This window comes from Hydra viridissima, unplaced genomic scaffold, assembly GCF_058129835.1.
Source record: "Hydra viridissima isolate aposymbiotic clone 2 unplaced genomic scaffold, HvirCarnegie_v1 scaffold_123, whole genome shotgun sequence".
Lineage (NCBI taxonomy): Eukaryota > Metazoa > Cnidaria > Hydrozoa > Anthoathecata > Hydridae > Hydra > Hydra viridissima.
In genome coordinates this window covers 1-18,296 of record NW_028324388.1, presented here as the reverse complement: position 1 = coordinate 18,296, position 18,296 = coordinate 1, and the positions used below count along the sequence as shown (strand labels likewise).

General features: G+C 28.0%; 3 protein-coding genes and 1 long non-coding RNA gene across 9 annotated transcripts; 2 read left to right on the top strand and 2 right to left on the bottom strand.

Annotated features, from left to right (window-relative positions):
- The first annotated feature begins 1,149 nt into the window (after positions 1-1,149).
- Positions 1,150-2,528, top strand: LOC149875878 (uncharacterized). The gene is made up of 2 exons (XR_016448993.1): positions 1,150-1,832; positions 1,988-2,528. It is a non-coding gene; the product is annotated as an uncharacterized LOC149875878 (long non-coding RNA).
- A 684-nt stretch (positions 2,529-3,212) lies between these two features.
- LOC149875877 (uncharacterized) lies at positions 3,213-5,621 on the top strand. Its single transcript, XM_090076099.1, has one exon. The coding sequence runs from the start codon at positions 3,272-3,274 to the stop codon at positions 3,866-3,868; it is 597 nt and encodes a 198-aa protein (XP_089932225.1). The 5' UTR covers positions 3,213-3,271; the 3' UTR covers positions 3,869-5,621.
- Positions 5,622-9,034: 3,413 nt separating this feature from the next.
- LOC145181680 (uncharacterized) lies at positions 9,035-17,672 on the bottom strand. 6 transcript variants are annotated; one of them, XM_090076092.1, is made up of 13 exons: positions 17,396-17,672; positions 17,130-17,206; positions 16,840-16,943; positions 16,576-16,650; positions 14,536-14,667; positions 14,288-14,425; positions 13,903-13,992; positions 13,730-13,793; positions 13,513-13,603; positions 12,501-12,588; positions 12,138-12,215; positions 9,681-9,796; positions 9,035-9,243 (listed from the first exon to the last, which is right to left on the bottom strand). In XM_090076092.1, exons 1-13 carry the CDS (start codon positions 17,503-17,505, stop codon positions 9,096-9,098), a joined length of 1,311 nt encoding a protein of 436 aa, XP_089932218.1. In that variant the 5' UTR covers positions 17,506-17,672; the 3' UTR covers positions 9,035-9,095. The 6 variants fall into 6 exon arrangements, 4 of the variants coding, with proteins under 4 accessions (XP_089932218.1, XP_089932219.1, XP_089932221.1 ...); XM_090076093.1 differs by lacking the exon at positions 13,513-13,603 and adding an exon at positions 13,400-13,487; XR_016448991.1 differs by lacking the exons at positions 9,035-9,243; positions 9,681-9,796; positions 12,138-12,215 and adding an exon at positions 13,400-13,487 and having other exon boundaries at positions 12,502-12,588; positions 13,587-13,603.
- Positions 17,673-17,707: 35 nt separating this feature from the next.
- Positions 17,708-18,293, bottom strand: LOC149875876 (m7GpppX diphosphatase-like; the record flags this gene model as incomplete). The annotated part of the gene is made up of 2 exons (XM_090076096.1): positions 17,708-18,011; positions 18,147-18,293. Coding segments are annotated over 2 exons (414 nt in total), but the record flags the coding sequence as incomplete, so codon positions are not given.
- Between the last annotated feature and the right edge of the window lie 3 nt (positions 18,294-18,296).

Below are 18,296 nucleotides of genomic sequence, written 5' to 3'. Positions count from 1 at the left end.
AAAAGTAAATAACGCTGAAAAAACAGGTAAAGCGTGTTTAAAACCGTGTCTTTTTAAAGTATAATTGGACCTTATTTATGTTTAAATTATCTAGCTAAAAGAGCATTACTAATATAAATTGTTCCCGTAAAAAAAAAAAATCATAATTCATCGCTATTTTTATTCAACCAAAAATCATAAAAAACACTATAAAGAAAAGCGAAAAACTATATAAAACTATAATAAAGATTTTGCTTCAATTTTCCTAATGCGCAATATTATTGTGTTATTTAAACATTTAAACAAAGTCTGTATCCTCTGAAGAGAAATCAGTAAATTTAACTGCCCTAATTCCACTGGTTTCCATCAGACCTCTCTCAGCCAGAATAATCACATAATTTTTATTTAAATCTCGATCTACATCGAGAAAATAATGGAAAACTTGCGGATTTTTCATTTTGTAAATTGTTAAAAAAAAATTCGAAAAAGAACCGCGTTTGCATTCTCGAGTAGGATAAAATGAGGAGTGCTTCACTTTTAACGAGTTTTCATTAAAGTTTATTTCATAGTTGATATTATTTCATGCTAATTACGTTGTCGTCAACTACTACAACCAACAGCTTTTAACTTGCGGTTAACTTATGGTTGCTCTAGCGTGATATAATACGCAGTTTCTACTTATTTCAAAAATGTTTTGGCAAAGGTTTTTTTTTAACAAATCGGGTACATCAGAAAATAAGAACAATATATTGGCCAAAAGTTTAAAAACTCAAAAGTCGCTTTATCAGGATCTCCAAGCCAAGCTTTTTCTATTTTTCTTAACTCGCTGGAAGTAGATTTCAATATGTAAAAGTTAGTTTTAGAGAGTTACAAGTGAGTAACGAGCGAGTTACGACAAGAGTCTGCACAAGAAGATATTCAAAGAAAAACGTAAAGCTCTTTTTTTAGTTGAACATCCAGTGGCGATTGCGCATGCGCCTGCCCCTTCCCATTTTTGATTGTTTAAGTAAAACTGAAATTTAATGTAAATATGTAAAAGTATAATACTTTTAGTTTGTATAATCTTTCATAATTCCTTTTTAAACAAGTTTTGGCAGAATAGATTTAGAAAAAACGTTTGTTGCTAAACCAAGGAGTTTGTATATGGATTTAATCTCCTTCATCTTTAACCCCATTATTAATCTCACTATTAAGAAAAGGTTATCTTAAATCAAAATGTCAGTCACCTTATTCTTCATCAATAATATGATGAGTATCAAAATGCTTCCATCCAGACTTTTTTTTTTCAAATGTTTTTGTCTTCATTAAGTTCTTTTATCCTTTTTTTTTTTAGTTTTTGTTTAGAAATAAACAGGAAGATGGGGCAGATGGAATTATTGCTTCGCGAAAAAACTAGGAACTGTTTGATATAAATGATCGACGAAATCTATAAAAATGATTGGTAATTATGGCAATACAAAATTATATTGACATGCACAGTTTTATTTGGTTACGAGACACAAAAATTTTAACCCAATAGCTAAATATGTCAATATTTTGCTTTGTGTTACCATAAAAGAAACAACATTTCTTGCTATTGATTGTCCTTTAGAAAACAAGTTTAAGAGAAAATATACTTTTTAATGAGAAAAAAACGGTGTCTTGTTTTTTATCGGTTCAAAACGCAGATTTAATTTATACGGAAATTTCAAAAAGCCTTTTCAACTCTTTCAATACTAAAAAATAGAAAATAAATATTGGTATTAAAAATCATGAATAAAGTTACGAATGGTTTAGGTATAAAAACAACCGAATTCGAGGTTAGGAAATCAAATCAAATGCATCAAATGCATCAAATGCATCTAAATTTATTTGTACGTTTTTTCTAATTAAATTTAGTCTTGTTACATCGCTGCATAATTTTTTGAACTGTTATCAATTATAAATTAAATCTTATCCTTCAAGCAGCAAACTTATCAAATTAGTTTTGTTTATAATTTTACGTAGTTTATTTTATTTTCGTACTTAGTTGCTTTCACCCGGTGCGATGACACCACTGATGGGCACCTGAACTAAGCATTTAAAGAAAACAAAATTGTTCAAAAGTAAAGCATACAACTGACTTGTAAATTCAATATGATTAAAAATGAAAGCCTCAAATTGACCGACTGTTATAATTTATACGCCTGTTTAAAAGTAGATCGCGTCTGTAAAAGCTCCAGCATGGTTGGGAAAATTTAAATCGCCTCTGACGCGACTGCAAGTGTGAAAACAATAGGAGACTGCTTGTTAAAGATGACCCACGAAGAATTGTTTGATCTGGGTCTTAAAACTCTAAACAGTGCACTGAACTCACCTGACTTTTTGTTCACAGTCTACGCTCTTCAGCTGCTGCAAAACCCCATGAGCAATAAAAGTTTTTAAAAGAGGACGAGGAAAAAAACAATTAGTTCATTCGTCGGAATTATAAATATGGTTTTATTTTATTGGTCTTAAAGGCGAATTCCAGTTGAAAGTTTAAATTAAAAAAAAAAAAGATTGAGATAAATGAAGAAGCTATGGAAACTGTGGTATGTTAAGTTGTTCCTTAGCTTAAATCTTTGTATGTTTAGTCTCAAAACAACAATTGCTAATAGCAAATAAAGTATCAAATAGAAAGCTCAAGCGTTAACAAATAAACGACATAAACTTAATTCGGAGTCGTGTGACCATTGAAATTTAAAACCAAACTTTTTTAGAAATTAATAAACGAAATGGTAAAAATACAAAGTTGTACACTTTCTAACGCACTGAAAAGATAATAAACAACGATACAAGATAGAACGAAATTAATCAAACTGAGCGTAGATATTTTAAAATGAGTTGTAAAACATGGCTTCAATATATATATATATATATATATATATATATATATATATATATATATATATATATATATATATATATATATATATATATATATATATATATATATATATATATTGAAAGCACCTTAAAAACATTTATATTCAATGTTTAAGAGATATTTTACATTTTTTAAACAGTTGATAAACATAAATATAATTATTAGTAAAATTTATATGGAACCGAGTGGTTTTATGCTCTAATATGAAAGTTGATAAAAGATTAAGATGGTATATAAACATAAAAAGTATGTCAATAAATTGTGTATGTACCTGTAATATTTATGTATGTCTAATATCTGTAGCATGTAGTGTAAATGCAATATGTAGATATTATATTTGGCAATAGATTATATATCTGTATATAAAATTTCAAAGACATCTTTTTTTTTTAGAGAAAAAATAATATTATGATGGAAGAGGATCCATTTGATAATGATTTCAGATTAAAAGATAGTGAAGTATTTAAAATTAAACTGGCTTTATCATCTTTAACAAATACTGTGATAATATGCCCAACAGTTGCAACTTTATATACACAAGCTATGAATGATGATGAAACATGGACTTATTTAAAAAAAGGTGTTCCTGGTATCATTTTGATGCACAATAAAAAGAAAGAAGTTATTGCAGCTCAGATCTGTCTGGCAGATCCTGCATCAGGGTTTGCAATCTGGAGAGAGGTTTTAAATGACAATTCAGAATATAGAGCTGTTCAAAGAAACTTTCATAGTTTTAAAATATACTCAAGTGGCCAGAGTTCAATGGGTGGTATAAAATTTCCAATTACAGAAATAGCAAATGTATTTCTGCAAGACGTTTTAAGTAGTATTCCTAAGTCAAACGTACATGAACTTCATGAAAATGAAAGCGAAAAAAAAACTTTTTCTTTGCGTAGACTGCATAAAGAGGAAATTTCACTGCCATGCATGTTTGTTCATGTATCAGGTATAAAAAATAAACAAATAGAAAAAACTAAGTCTCTTATAAATAAAAAACAAAAATAAATGCAGTCAGCATCTTTAATGAATGCTTGTTGATTTTTGAAATCTAATTGTTAGATTCCTGCAAGTTGTTTTTTAAAAAATGCCAGCATTTTTTTTCTTAAAAAATAGCTAGTGACTTTAAAATGAAATCTGCAATAAAATGGTTTCAGCATGTTTTTATGATGTACCTAAAAAGAGTCCAAATTGTTACATGAAACACCACTTATGCAAACTTATACATAGGAGAAGAAAGTATCTTTGAAAGCACAATGCAGTTTTTTTGTTTGCAGTGTAATATGTACAAATTTCTTATTTATTTGAAAAGCATTATTGAAATTTTTATTTAAGTCTTTGGGTAAAATTTCTTAAAAGTTTAAAAAAGTTATTTGCATTTAAATAGTTTATTTTTAGCAAAGTTTTATTATTTATTTTTTTATTTTTGATGATTTGAAAAATCTTATATATACATTTTCATAGAAATCATTTAAAAATCATTGTTATACTTCAAATTGAAGGGGAAAAAATGGTTTGAGATTTTCAAATTAATACTGCTTATGTGTATTATTAATATTTACAGTGTGGCAGATGACTGGGATCACACAAACCATATGTTCTGATTAAAATGTTTCTCTTTAATAAATAATCACCATTTCTATTTTGCTCATATTTTCACAAGAAAAGTTATTTTCTAATAAAAGAAACTTTGAAGCATTCCAATGATTTGAATCGTTTTTGACAAAGAATTTCCTAAATAAAATTTGGTTTTATATAGAAAAAAAATCTGGCTATGAGTAACATAAAATAGTTTCATCTGAATTATACTTTGTTATGTTTTTTTTTCAGCTGTGTACCCTTTTTTATTCGGTAGTTTGAGTTACTTTTGACAAAAACATAAGTTAACTACAGAGCCCTTTAAAATTGCCGCCCTTAGAATTGCAGTGATGACGTCATTCTGAGTTAAACTATTTAAATACAGAGAAATCGCAGCTTTCTTAAGAAAAAAGGTTTCTTTAAACCTTTTTTTCTTAAGAAAAAGGTGTCTTTAAATCATTTCTTATAGACGATTTTCTGTAGCCTCACAGAGAAGTATGTCAATGAAATAAAACATAATTTTTGCACACCTTTTATTGATATTTACATTTCATGTTAGAAAATATTTGTTTTCATGGTCTCGTAAACAACCGAAAATCAAAAACATTCAAGAGTAGCTAATATGTTTAAAGTTCCAAAATCCAAAATTTAAAAGATAAAAAACAGAAATTTCTGTTAAAAGAAAAAGTTTATGAATTTAACAAATAGTTAAAGAGAAGCCTATATTAGGGTGGGTCAATTTCGAAAAAATTTCGAAATTGACCCCCCTGATATTGGTTTACAATTTTGGGTCTTTTTCTTATGTCTTCAACCATCTGTATATTTTTCTTTTTTGAAAAATTTCTCCTTTCAATTTCAGCCTCAAAAATGTTTTTGAAAAATATGTTCCTTACGCATAGTTGCGAAACATTTTTCTATTGCTCTAATGATTCTAGAATATCCCTAAAACCCTTCATCATAAATATCAGCCTGTAAAAAGGAATTTTGTAACTGTTAAACCTTTGAATTTTCATGAATATTTGCAAGAATTTTTGTTTTAATCAACTTTTTTATGTGAAAATTCTCCAAGGTAGGTTTTCTTTTTTATATAAAAAGAATACTATTGGATATCTTATACCAGTCTATGACATCAGATACATAAATATCAAGCTTGTGTTTTGAAGCAAATATTTTACGTTATAAAGATAGATGTGAATATTAAAAAAAATTTATTGCCAATTCATAATCTGTAATTTAAATGATATCTTCTGAAGAGTTTTTAACTTAAGCGATACGAAACGAACTTCAAAAGTTTTCGAAGCGTTTTTTCGAACTTCATATAAATTTTTTGAAGTATTAAAAATTCTATTGAACTTTAGAAACTTTTAACAAATTTGTTCCATTTTTATCAGATTTTTTCAAAATTCTTCAAGTAAGTTTTAAAAACTTAAGACGGGAAAAAACGACAAGGTCACGTGTTATGATTTTTGAGTTTTCACCTTTGCTCATTGTTTTGAAAGATAATTATGTTTAAAATCAGCGTGGTATATAAGAAGATCTGATGAGAAATATCTTTAATGGCAAGAGTGGTCAGCTGATTCTATTGGGCAGCATTAATGGACATACACAAAGTATAAATATTCTTAAAACTGCTTAAGTTTTAAAAGAAACCTTTTAAATACATGTAAATGTTATTTACCTATATTGTGTTAAAAAGTTGGCTTGTCTCTATTCTTAAAGTTTTCCAATGGTTTTCCCCCTGCTAACATTTTTCCAAATCTGAATTTATTTAGTGGGTCCACTTTAATCTGAACTTTTTCTTATTTACAGTTTTGGCTATACAAATTTTAAAAAAGGTATACATGGATATGTGGTACCTAATGAAAAATTGATTTTTTAAAATTTGATGTTGATGCTCTAGACAAAAGTACGACAGAAATAACAACCAGTAAATGGATGATAGCATATCTTTGCAAAGGACACTTAATATATCTAAAAAAAATTATAAGAAGTTAGTGTCACGAAGAACTTGTGAAAATATCATAAAACCTCTTAAGGATGATAAATTAGGTTAATACCAGTGTAACATAGATCAACACTCAACTCAAGAAGTTGAAGGCAAATTTTAGACACTTGTTATAGCCTGCTTCGGATAAACGCTAGATAATGATTTTGCAGAAAAAATAAGTTAATTCAAAACCTCATATATGGCTTAGGCAATGTGCAATGTAACAGTAAAAGTACAGACTGTATTTTTTTTTCTTCGCATCAAATAGTTTATTGATTTGAAACACGAAGCTATTGGTAAGTTCAATGCGAATGCCATTGAAGCCACTATTATCCACTATTATTTTAGCTCTCAATGACAGACGTAAGAGAGGTTTTAGCCACCCAGGCTACAACAACTAAGTTTTGTCATGTATCACTGACCAGGGGCGTGTCTAGGGGATGTCTGCTACGTCGCTGGACATACCCAAAATATGTATATATACATATTTTTTCACAACTTCAATATTTCGTTAAGTAAATATGATGCGTCGGTAGATAAAAGCAAACAGAGCGAATAATTATAATAAACTAAAGCAATAATTAAGCAAACTATACAAGGTTAACTGTTCGAACGGATGGTAAGAAGTTATTAATCCGGGATAACAGTTAGATTTACGGTTTAGTATTTTATTATACGCCAAGTTAGAATTATTTTGTTCTATCTCCAAGTTTAAATGTTGGGAGAAAGTTTTTGATTTTTTTCTTAAAGTAAAAATTATTTAAAAACTTAGTCTTAATTTTTAAAGAAATAATAACTTATGCTTTAAATAATTTATGTTTAAACAAATTAGAAAAAAACTTGTAAAATAGAGCGCATTTTAGAAGTAATCATTACTTACTAAAATTAATAACTCATTTTCTCCCAACTTTTAAAATAGGAGATAGAATTAAATAATTCTAACCTCGCGCATAGTGCTTGTCAAATCGAGAACGGTCTAAAGTTTATTGAAAAAAAAAAAAAACGATTTATATATTTAAACGGAGGTTGTTTTAATTTTTGACTTAAACAAATTAATAAGAAACTTGAATGGACATACCTTTTTTTATTAAGTTATAAGGTACTTCATTTTTTAAATATTTTCTTTTGTTAATTTAAAAAAAATAAAAGTAATTATTTCTTAGAGAACAAATTCCGGACTTCCCTTTTCAATTACACCCTGAGTAAAGTTTTAGTCAAATTCTATTGATATTTATCATCAGGAGGAGAAGACTGTAATTAACAACAAGCATATATCAAAATATATCAATGGACATCCCCAACTATTTTATACAAAGCTGTGTATCTTTTTAATTACTTGCATTTTAAAAAATATAAAAAGAAAGAAAGGGTTTTAAACATTAAAAATAAAATTTGGACTTCCCTTGGTACATACACCCTGTTTAGTGAGTATTTATTAAACATTTCTTAAACATAAAGTTTAGACAGTTTTTCAACAATTTTTTTTTGCTTCATATAAGAATAGGTCGTGTGTAATTGTTAAGCGTTGGTGCTGACTATGGTTATCATCATTTTCTTCTAAAAATAGATAGCGTGCGAAGCGATGATGTTTGATAATGGTTAGCATCATGTGCGATAAAATATCGGGCGATTGCTAAGCCGTCTTACCTCATATATGCGTTTGTGAATGAGGAAGGGGGGGGGGGAGGGGGATGCTAAAATTTAACTTTTTTTTTTTTTTTGGGGGGAGGGGGAGGGGGGGTTAAAACTGCGACTTACCCAAAAAAATTCCTGTACACGCCCCTGCTGACTACAACATCAAACATTTATGAGAAGGACATTTAAAGTAACCATGAAAGAATTTTACTTTCTGTGATCGTGTAGCCTTTTCTTAGAGTTGTTTAAAGAATTTATAACTTTTATGTGTTATATATATATATTAGATAACATTACTTGAACTATATTATTGTGTGCCGTAAAAATGCAAAGTTTTAATAGCCCTGTATCATGCAGCTACAAATTATTTAGGAACATCTGTTTTTAACTTTTTGCTTGTAGAGCTGTGCAATCAAACTCTGACTCCATTTCGCTCTTTATTTTAAACATAAGAAGAAAAAGATTTTATTCTTAAACCCTTGTGATCATTTACGAAGATATTTAAATTGATCGATTAATGATGACAGAACTTTGGACTGTTGACAAAACATCTAGCATTTCTGAACATATTTCATTAAACAGATTTTTCTCTTTATATTAAGTAACAAAATAAGAATTAAAACGAAACAAAACAAACAATATCTAAAAAATATCAGTTTAATAAAAAAATAAAATATTAAAAATTTATAAGAAATATTAGGTCTAAAAACAAAAATTGTTTTTAAAATTACCTAATATATTAACTACTAAATTTTGACAATTAAAATTTGCACAGTCTTGTAAAACCAATACAATAAAAATCTAATCTATAAAAAAATTTACATAATAAGAATTTATAAATTAAAATGTACATAATAAGAATTTATAAGTTAAATGGCGGGCAATAAGCTCACTATTGGAATTCTGACATACAGCAGTGTCTTTGAACAAAAATATTTCTGAGATTTATAAAAACTATTAGAAAAGACAAAAAAAAAAAAAATCCAAAAAAAATCTATAAAAAATATCTTTTACAAATATTTTCTAAAAACAACTTCAGTCCAAATGTGTTTTGGGATGTTGCTTTTTCCAAGGCGCCGAACGCGGAAGGAGCATGCGAATTTTCTTAATGCGCCTTTTGATCTTCATGTCAAGATCTTTTATTAGATGAAGCATAATCAAACGGCTCAGTAAAAATGCGATCCTAATAATAAAGACAAATCCGTTTACATAATTATAGACATGACCAAAAAAAGTAGTCTAGCCTGGATATGTTCTTATCAAATCTAACCAAATTTAAAACTAGATTTAATCTACAGTACAAAAAGAAAAAATCTCGTCTGTAATTGGTTCTTCTAGACTTTATTCTTATTTCCGATAATTCGTTTATAAGTTTCGAATAAGTTTCATTGAGCAGATTTTCAGTATGCAGAAGAGCCGAAGATTCTGGTGTCCTTTTTAACAACTAGAACTGTTAGGACCTGTAAGGACTTGATTTGTTCAACTTCGATTGAACAAATTTAAAAATCATGAAAACTGAATTATGTTTCGAACTTTCTGTTCGTCTGTCTGCATACTTTTTGAATACATGCTGGATTTACATAACTCATAGCTGTGCATAATTAAAGGAGAAAAAATTACCTTAAACATATTAAAATTGACAAAACTCCAACTGAAATAACAGTGATCCAGAATACACGCTTCCAATAATAGTTGGGCTGTTCTGATGCTGCTGGACAAGCAATTGGATGGCGACGCTAAAGATCAAGTATGTGTACAAATGAGAAAACAACTAATATATGTAGCAGTCTAGATTGCTGCAACAAATACCACATGTATAAGAAGTTAGAAATAATAAATTACACTGTGCATATATAAATGTATATACTTATACGTAAAGCAAAGTAAAAACTGATGACAAAATTAATGAAAATGAAATAGAAATAAGGTTTCATTTAAAACTCTTGTCAAAAAAGTCTACATTATTTTGATAGTCAAAACAAACAGTACATAATTTATGTATAAAAAATTAAATTAAGATTATGCTGAACCTCCTTTTGCCTAAAAGCACTTTGCTTTCTCCTGTTTATTGATATCAAAAGGAATTTTTTTTGTATCTGGAATAACTTATACCCATTCCGACTTAAATCATTAAACATAGTTGTTAGAAATTTTATATTTTTGAACTTTTAGTTTTTCACAAATTTTCCAATTCTTTCCAAGTTCAATTGGGGGTGATCACAGTGAGTGTGGAGATGAATGGAGTTATTTTGGTGCTACATACATGGCCACTTCTTCAGTAACTTTTATTTATGCTTTAGATCATTGCCCTTCTTGAAAATCCAAGAAGAATCAAAAATCCAAGCTGCTAACAGATTTTTGTTAATCTGTTGGTACTGGCCATACTCTAATATAAACACTAATTCACCAACCCAAGAGGATGCTATTGCATCTCAAATCATTACATTACCACTTCCATGCATGATTGTTGAAATCAAGTTTTTTGGATTCATTTCATTATTTTAGCATTGGCAAATTTTTCCACAATCTTCCCTTCTAAATATATTACATTTACTTTCATCAGTAAATAGAAGATTTTATCAAAGTTCAAGTCTTTAGTGGATAATTTTTTGCTTCTGGTTACTCTTTCTGCACTCCTCGACAACTGCTATAATATATTGCATTAAATCAAGAGTTAGTTTGATAGTTTGGGATTAGCTTTTACTTTTAGAAAAACATGAGCACAATTCAGTCATAAAACTATAGGACAATAACCAGGTGGTTCATTAAACGCATTTCCAGTAATTTTGTTATATTATTTTTTTATACATTTTTCCAGTAACTTTATCATTTGGAATAATAGTCTGGACATTGCAGCAACATTATCCAAAAATTTTTACAACTTTGTTTTATGATTTTTTATTTTCATTTAAGAGCTGTGCTAATTTTTTAAAACAGCCTTTTCCCACCTTCTAATATTTTAACATTATCATCACAAATATTATTATATAATATTATACTATAAAATTACCACTAAAACTTAGAACATTGAAAATCCTAAAAAATAAGATCAAATTAATAGTTCAGAAATTAATAACTAATTATTCGCCACAATCAAATTAACATAAACACTATCAAAGAGCAACCAAAAATATCAAAATATCGTCTTTCTGCTGATATAGGAGTTAATGTTGCAACAGCTAGATTAACTGTAGTAAAGGTTGCCTTATTACAAAATCATGGTGGTGTTATTACACTAAACTTTCAAACCTCCTCACCTTCTCATGGCCAGCAATGCAGCCACAGTCACAGTCCTATGTTTCTAAACTGTTGGAAGATTTTATGGAATTCACAGTGTTGTGAAAGGATGCCTGGTGTGTTACAAAGCCCTAGTGTGATACTTGTCAAGAACTATTTCTGAGGTAGCATAGGGTTGATGGCAATGCAACAAAGACAAACTGCTGTTTTGTTGCAAAGTACTTTAACAGTCTGACTTTATAATGAACTAATCACAGCTAACACTTCAGAGTCAAATAACTTTACATTTGCTGTCTCTAGTCTTTTACCATGCTTGTTTCTTTGCCTAACAACCATTTTTGATTTTTTCCTTCCCTTTGGAATAGCAACATATCAACTAAACCCATGCTACCACTCCTACCTTTCTCCTCTGTCAGAAGGAATTGTTACAAACAGTCAAGTTATGTAAAAGACAATACTATCAAAATTCAAGAACCCTTGTTATCACTCAGTCTATAGTTATCTAAATAGCAAATGAATAAATAATTATATACTTTTATATAATGAGTTTTAATTGCCAGCAGTTCTGTTCTGAATGAAGAAAAGCTAGAGAGAAAACTGCTAAAGTGAAAACACAACAATAGTTCTCTAATTATATTCTAGTACTTACTCCAAAGAATACAAACAAAAGAAGATTTTTTTTACCAATTACAATGGAGCCACTACCATATTATATATTGAACAAACAAATATACAATGCAAATAAATAAAATAAAAAATAAACACATTTTAAGTGTATCTTTTAGTGTATTGATTGCTCTAATTTCATATACAGTTCAATTCAAATTTTATTTCAATTACCTGTATAAGGTCATCTGAAGATAATAAAAACTGAGAGATAACGCCTTTTTCACCCACTAATTTAAAAGTAAATTTTACCTAAATAAAATTAAATAAAAATAAGCTAATTTAAAAATTTATATAAATACCAAGTGTATTAAACAAAAAGATAAAAAATAACCCCCCCCCCCCCAAAAAAAAAAAAAAAAAGGGAAGAAAATCTTATCAATAAGGAAATTGGATAAAGATCAACCACTTAATTGTCTTGTGTACTACACACTAATATTTAATAAACACATTAATAATGGGTGCATCTCTATAAATATTATGGTCTAATATCAGATAAGAACAATACAAATCAAGATTCTCCAATGCTAAGCTTACAGGAAAAGAATTCCAATCAATCTGTATCACACCAAAACTTTTATCAGTAACAACATTTGAAACTCGATAACGAGATGCAACAACATTCCTATAATAACAATAAGATGATTTTTAGCATCATTAAAAATCATTTTTAAAATTTCACTGTTCAAGTTTCAAAAATCTTTATTAAAATTACCAAAAACTATTAACTATTCAAAAACTGTCATATGATTTCTGAATGAATGTTTAAATGTTCTTGTATGTTGTCTTTGTTAAAATTTGGATAGGAACAACTTGATAGCCCAATAAATCCTGGAAATAATGAGAAAGTTTCTGAATAGAAGTTCTGCGTGCATGAGTTCTGTGATGATGAATGAGTTGTGCATTCTGAATGAGTCTTTTACAACTCAAAAGACTTTGCACTTAGACTGTTATTTTAATACACTGCAGATTTTTATCACTTATGTTTAGTTAATAATACAAACTTCAAAACAGTTAAATTAAAAAAAAAATTAGATACCAAAAATTAAGTGTAAATATCTAAATACAGCAAGCTTTTCCTTCCATCATCCATACCTCCCCCCCCCTCCCCGCAAAAAAAAATTGTTCTGAAGAATGAAACAAAGATAGCATGTAACAAAATATGCTTAAAGTTATTTTTCATTTTTCATTAATAAAATTAAAACATGTAAAACAAAAGTATAATCTATTTCATCAACTGTACTCTACTTAAATTAAATAATCTAAATAAAATGAAAACTGTTTAATACATCTAGCACTTCAGCATTTAAAAAAAAAATAACTTCTGACACATAAATAACTTTAACTTGTAGTAAACCCAAGTAACATTACAAAGTACTAAACTTTGTCGATAAACTTTGCTAATAAAATTTGTTAATAAACCTCAAATAACTTACTGTAAAGTCCAAGTGCAAAACGATTTTGGTCTAGGAAATGAGCATGTATGAGTCATACCGCTGGATGTGAACTCATAGACTGGGTAACCTATTAACAAAAAATGAACACATACTTTAATGTCCATTCACACACACCAGTAGGTAATAAAGAAGCAGAACAGGAATGAGTCAGGCCACTTGATGTCACCTCATAAAGGGGGTAGCCTAAACGGAAAAAAGCATTTAAACTACGAGCATTTTTTCTATTACACTTATAGGTTGTTTGAATGTATGTAAAAAAAAAAAAAAAAAAAAAAAAAAAAAAAAAGTTTAGAATTGTGTTAAACATACCTGTACTTGATGCATTTAAACAATTTACTTCAGAGAAGTGCACATCACCACTTAAAAATAAAACCTAAGAATAGTTTTTCAGCAATGAGATGCATTTCATAGAGTATTATTACTTTATATCTGTTTTGATGTAGATTTTTAAATTTCTTGACTTTTAAACTAAATATTCTCACCCCAGATCGCTTTTGGACCAACCAAATTAATCTGTCTAAATCAGATTCACAACTCATCCACTTATCAATGAAGGGTATATCAGATAGTACCTAAGAGAGGTTAGAAGATTGAAACATATACAATTCAAATTATAAGTAATAAGTAGAAATATGAAAACATACATTGGCAAAAAAAATCTAAAAGTTTGTTAGTTTATTGATTTGATGCTTCTTTTAGATTAAAATTAACTTTGAAATGAATAAAAGAGAGAGCCATGTTGCATTAATTTAATTAATGCGTAATGAAAAACATAAATATAACATTGAGTTTTATCATTTTATTCATTTATCCTTTTGTTTTATAATTTCATTCATTTTTTTGAATTTTGACATTCAAACTTCCAACCTGTTTTCCTGATCCTATAAAGATAACACTTGAGGTATTATCATTTAGCTGATTTTCAAGCCAATTCCACTGTTCTTCTCCTAATACCTCACAACCCCAACCTCTAGTATGATGACTTCTTACATCCAGTAGAATAATCTTTTTAAACAAATTCATATAAATAAGTATTTACAATTTTTAAAAATTATTGATATTTCATTACAGTAAAAAAATGTTACAACTTAAACTCCAAACACACAAAAAATTACCTTAACAACTTTATCACCATTTCCATAGGTGTGTGATGAATAGAGTCCTTTTCTTTTTCGCAAAATACTATCTATAGGAGCCTCAAGGAAATCCAGGAATAAATTTTGAGACTGAAACCGATACTTAAATGTCTAAAATATCAAGGTTGAAAAAAATATTTTTAAAAAAGCAGACCATGCATTTTAGAACCTTCTACACAGAGAAAAGTTCATGTAAAACAAACAGATGTTTGGAATCAACAAAATTAAAGTAAATAAAAGCCTCAATAAAAAGGAACATAGAAAAACTTTCTAAATGAATTCTCTTAAAAATTCCAATATTGATCTGTTGCACTCATTTTAAATTCAAACATCTTTATTTGTGTGATGAATGCTTTAAGTTCAAAGCTTTAAAAGAGTAATATGAGAACAAATACTCATAAGATGGATGTGATTTTAAGTTTAGAAATGTAAAAATTACTTAAAAACTCATAATTTTTATTAGTAATACTCCATCACTATCTCCATCTGCATCCAGATATCTACTGCCCTTAAGCTATGCCACTGAATGTGTGCAAATAAAGGAAATAGATAGAATATGGATTTGGATTTAGTTTCTCTTTTTGCAAAGTAAAAATTGTTTCACAACATGTAGTTTCCAAAAACAAACAGTTTTTCATTTAAAATCAGTTTAAGACTTTTAATTTTGAAGCTTTCAATTTGATTTTTTTATTTGATTCAGTTTAATTTTTGATTAGAATTTATTTTCCAAATGGAAATACTCTTCAATTTTTTTTTTCAATAACCTTGTCTTTACTGTTTATTACTTTAAAGTAACATTCATCACTAAAAATATGCTTCCACTTTTTCATGGATTTTTCCTTAGACAACCTTAATCTAAAGAAATCTTTCATACTTATTATCTGCCACTTGATTGCTTCACTTACAGCTTTTTGATTGATTTATTTTTACAAACAGACTAGCTATTCTTTATAAATTAAGTAGGATCATTGACAGATGTAAAAAAAACTGCAACAATATCAGTTTGCTGTTCTTTGGATGACAATCCTCCAAATGGTGAAAATTCAACTTTATCATTTTATTAGGGCTTCACCACAAATAGCTTCTAACCAACTGTCTATAAGTGAGCAAGAATTGCATAATTTATAGGCCACTCTTTAATTCAATCCTAGACAAAGCCAAAAAAATTCTTCAAAAAGCAGTTATGATATGATAACTTTTCAGTAGTATTGATCTTAACCTAAAAGGTGAGATGATTTTACTGTTGACCATCTATCATTAGCTGAATATGAGAATGTCTCTTTACAACCACTACATATGTATCATGTTTTCAGCTCATCTTACAACCAAACTTCAAGACAGCCTCTGAGATGAGAATGATCATTGACTATGTGGAACAGGCAATCAAGCTGGCAATTAATGTCAAAGAACAAGTCACTGTCTCTGTTTTACCCCTACTAAGCAATAGAAAGTATATATAAAATATATATCTTTTATACCCCTACAAAGCAATATAAAGTTTATATAGTAATTTGCCTTTTTTAACTTTTCTTAATTTAAGATATTTCAATTTTTCTTTATAATATATTTATTATTTCAACTTTAGAAAAAATGTTCGTTTTTTAAGTTTGCAAAATTTGTTTTATATATTTTTGTGATGATAATGATTGCTTTTTGATTGTTGATTTCAGTTTTTTAATTTATTTTAAATCATGTTGATCAGTCAAATACTTTTCTATTGATTTCTAAAATTACCTATTACAATTATTAAAATTTATAATGGTTTTAAACTGAATGAGCTACCATAGAAAAATATGAAAAACATGCCTTAAGAATTTTGCAGAAACTTTTTTTGCAGAAATTTTGTTTCTCCAAGTTTTTCTTATCCAATCATCAATCAAAATCAAAAATCAAAATTTTCTTTCTGAAAAATTTTTTTTACAACTTTCCATGTTGTACTTTAGCACAAAAATCATTTATGAATATAATAGCTATAAAACTTAAGATTAAAAAAAAAAGTAAATAAAAGTAATTGAATACTTTTCCAACACCATCCAAACCATAATCATGATCATCCCATGTACCAATAATGGGAACCCCATCTTCTAATAATCTCTAAAATAAAGCCCCTCTTTAATTTCAATTGCTGTAATTTCAATTACAGCATGAAAAAACTTACTTTCAATCACCTTATAATTTCAAAAATAGAATAACAAAAAGAGGAACCTGTTCTATTCTTTACACACAAAATATAAAACAATAATTTATCAACAAAACATTTGCATTAAAAAGAACTGAACTTACTTTGTAATTAGGATTTTGCTTTTGTAGATTAAATTTATCTTTCATTGATTCAAGAGATGAATGCACCCATAAAAAAGGAAGTATTCGAGTATCAGCATACACAGCTACAAGAGAATTATTTGAAAGCACTCAACAACATTATACAATCAACAATATTAAACAGATCACGAGATTAAAATCAACAATATGAAACATCAGGAAACAAGAAGCTGAAGAATCAAACACAAAGAGAAAACATTTTTTTTTCTTATTATAAAATTTATTAAAAAAAAAAAAAAATTGAGAATCACCATCTCCTAACCATATCCAAAGATCAGGAGATTGCTCCCTGACTTTAATCCATAATGGTTGGTCAAGATCTTCTTTACTACAATAAATTAAATTTTTATATTGTTTCTTTTTTTTTTGCTAAAAAGCAAACAACTAATAATAAAAACAATATAATATAATGGTAAAGCATATAGTTGATGGTCTGAAATAGCAAACTACCTCATATAGAATACTTTAGTGCTTAGTATGAGCTAAATGCTTTTAAAAGAAAACAATAAAACCTTACTTGCAGCTTCCAAAGGTGATTGTAGAAATGATTTTATCACTGTGAAAATCTGACCCACAAAATGCAAAGATAATTTTCAAACATAATATGAGTCCTCTTGCTGACATCATTAAATATTTATTTTTGAAAAACTTATAAAAAATTATTGTTAAAAAAGAAAAAAATATTTCAAAATAAAACTGTTTTTTAAAAAAAATCTCAGAGCATTAAAACAAAAATATAAAGCAATTGATATGAAATATTAAATCTTAACAGGATCAAAATTCTGTAAATAAAAAAACAAAATACACATGTGAAAAAACAACAACAACAGGGTTTAATAGATTTTAATCTGGTAAAATCATTACCGTCAGACTTTATTGTTTGTTAACAAAGAAAGTAATGGATCTTGTTCCCTTAAAAGAACAGTTAAAGTTTTCTTTTGATAGTAATCACTGGCAATATTTTCAATGTTATCGATGATATTTGTTAAAAGATGTGCCTTTTCAGCAGATATTCCTCCAACATCGGCTTGTAAGTGGTTATAATGAACATGAAGATGATAGTAGGATGGATAGTAGTGTAAATAAGCACGAATCTCATCAGAAGACACACTATATTTTTTCACAATTTCTTCCTGATATAAAAAAATTTTATTAAACGAAACAAGGAATTAGCTTCTTTTATTTTAATATTTACAATTAAATATTTACAATTTGTTATTTCAAATACAAACTAAAAATTATTCTAAATAACAACTCAAACTAATTACCAAACCCTTTGTAAGCAAGTTTTTCAGCAAGGGCAAATGTTTTTCGTTTAAATCTCGTATAGATTTGATGTTTCGATTTTGGACTATCGCACATACATATAAACTCTCAACTTGTTTTCCATCCCATTTAATATCTGGTAGAAGAATAAA

Excerpts from the sequence above, each read along its gene's own strand:
- LOC149875877 (XM_090076099.1), top strand. The coding sequence starts at position 3,272 with ATGATGGAAGAGGATCCATTTGATAATGATTTCAGATTAAAAGATAGT.
- LOC145181680 (XM_090076092.1), bottom strand. The coding sequence starts at position 17,505 with ATGATGTCAGCAAGAGGACTCATATTATGTTTGAAAATTATCTTTGCA. Across the intron at positions 14,668-16,575 it reads GTTTGGATGGTGTTGGAAAA|ACATTTAAGTATCGGTTTCA; the intron begins GTATTCAATTAC and ends TTGATATTTTAG. Across the intron at positions 13,604-13,729 it reads TTTAAATGCATCAAGTACAG|GCTACCCCCTTTATGAGGTG; the intron begins GTATGTTTAACA and ends TTTTCCGTTTAG.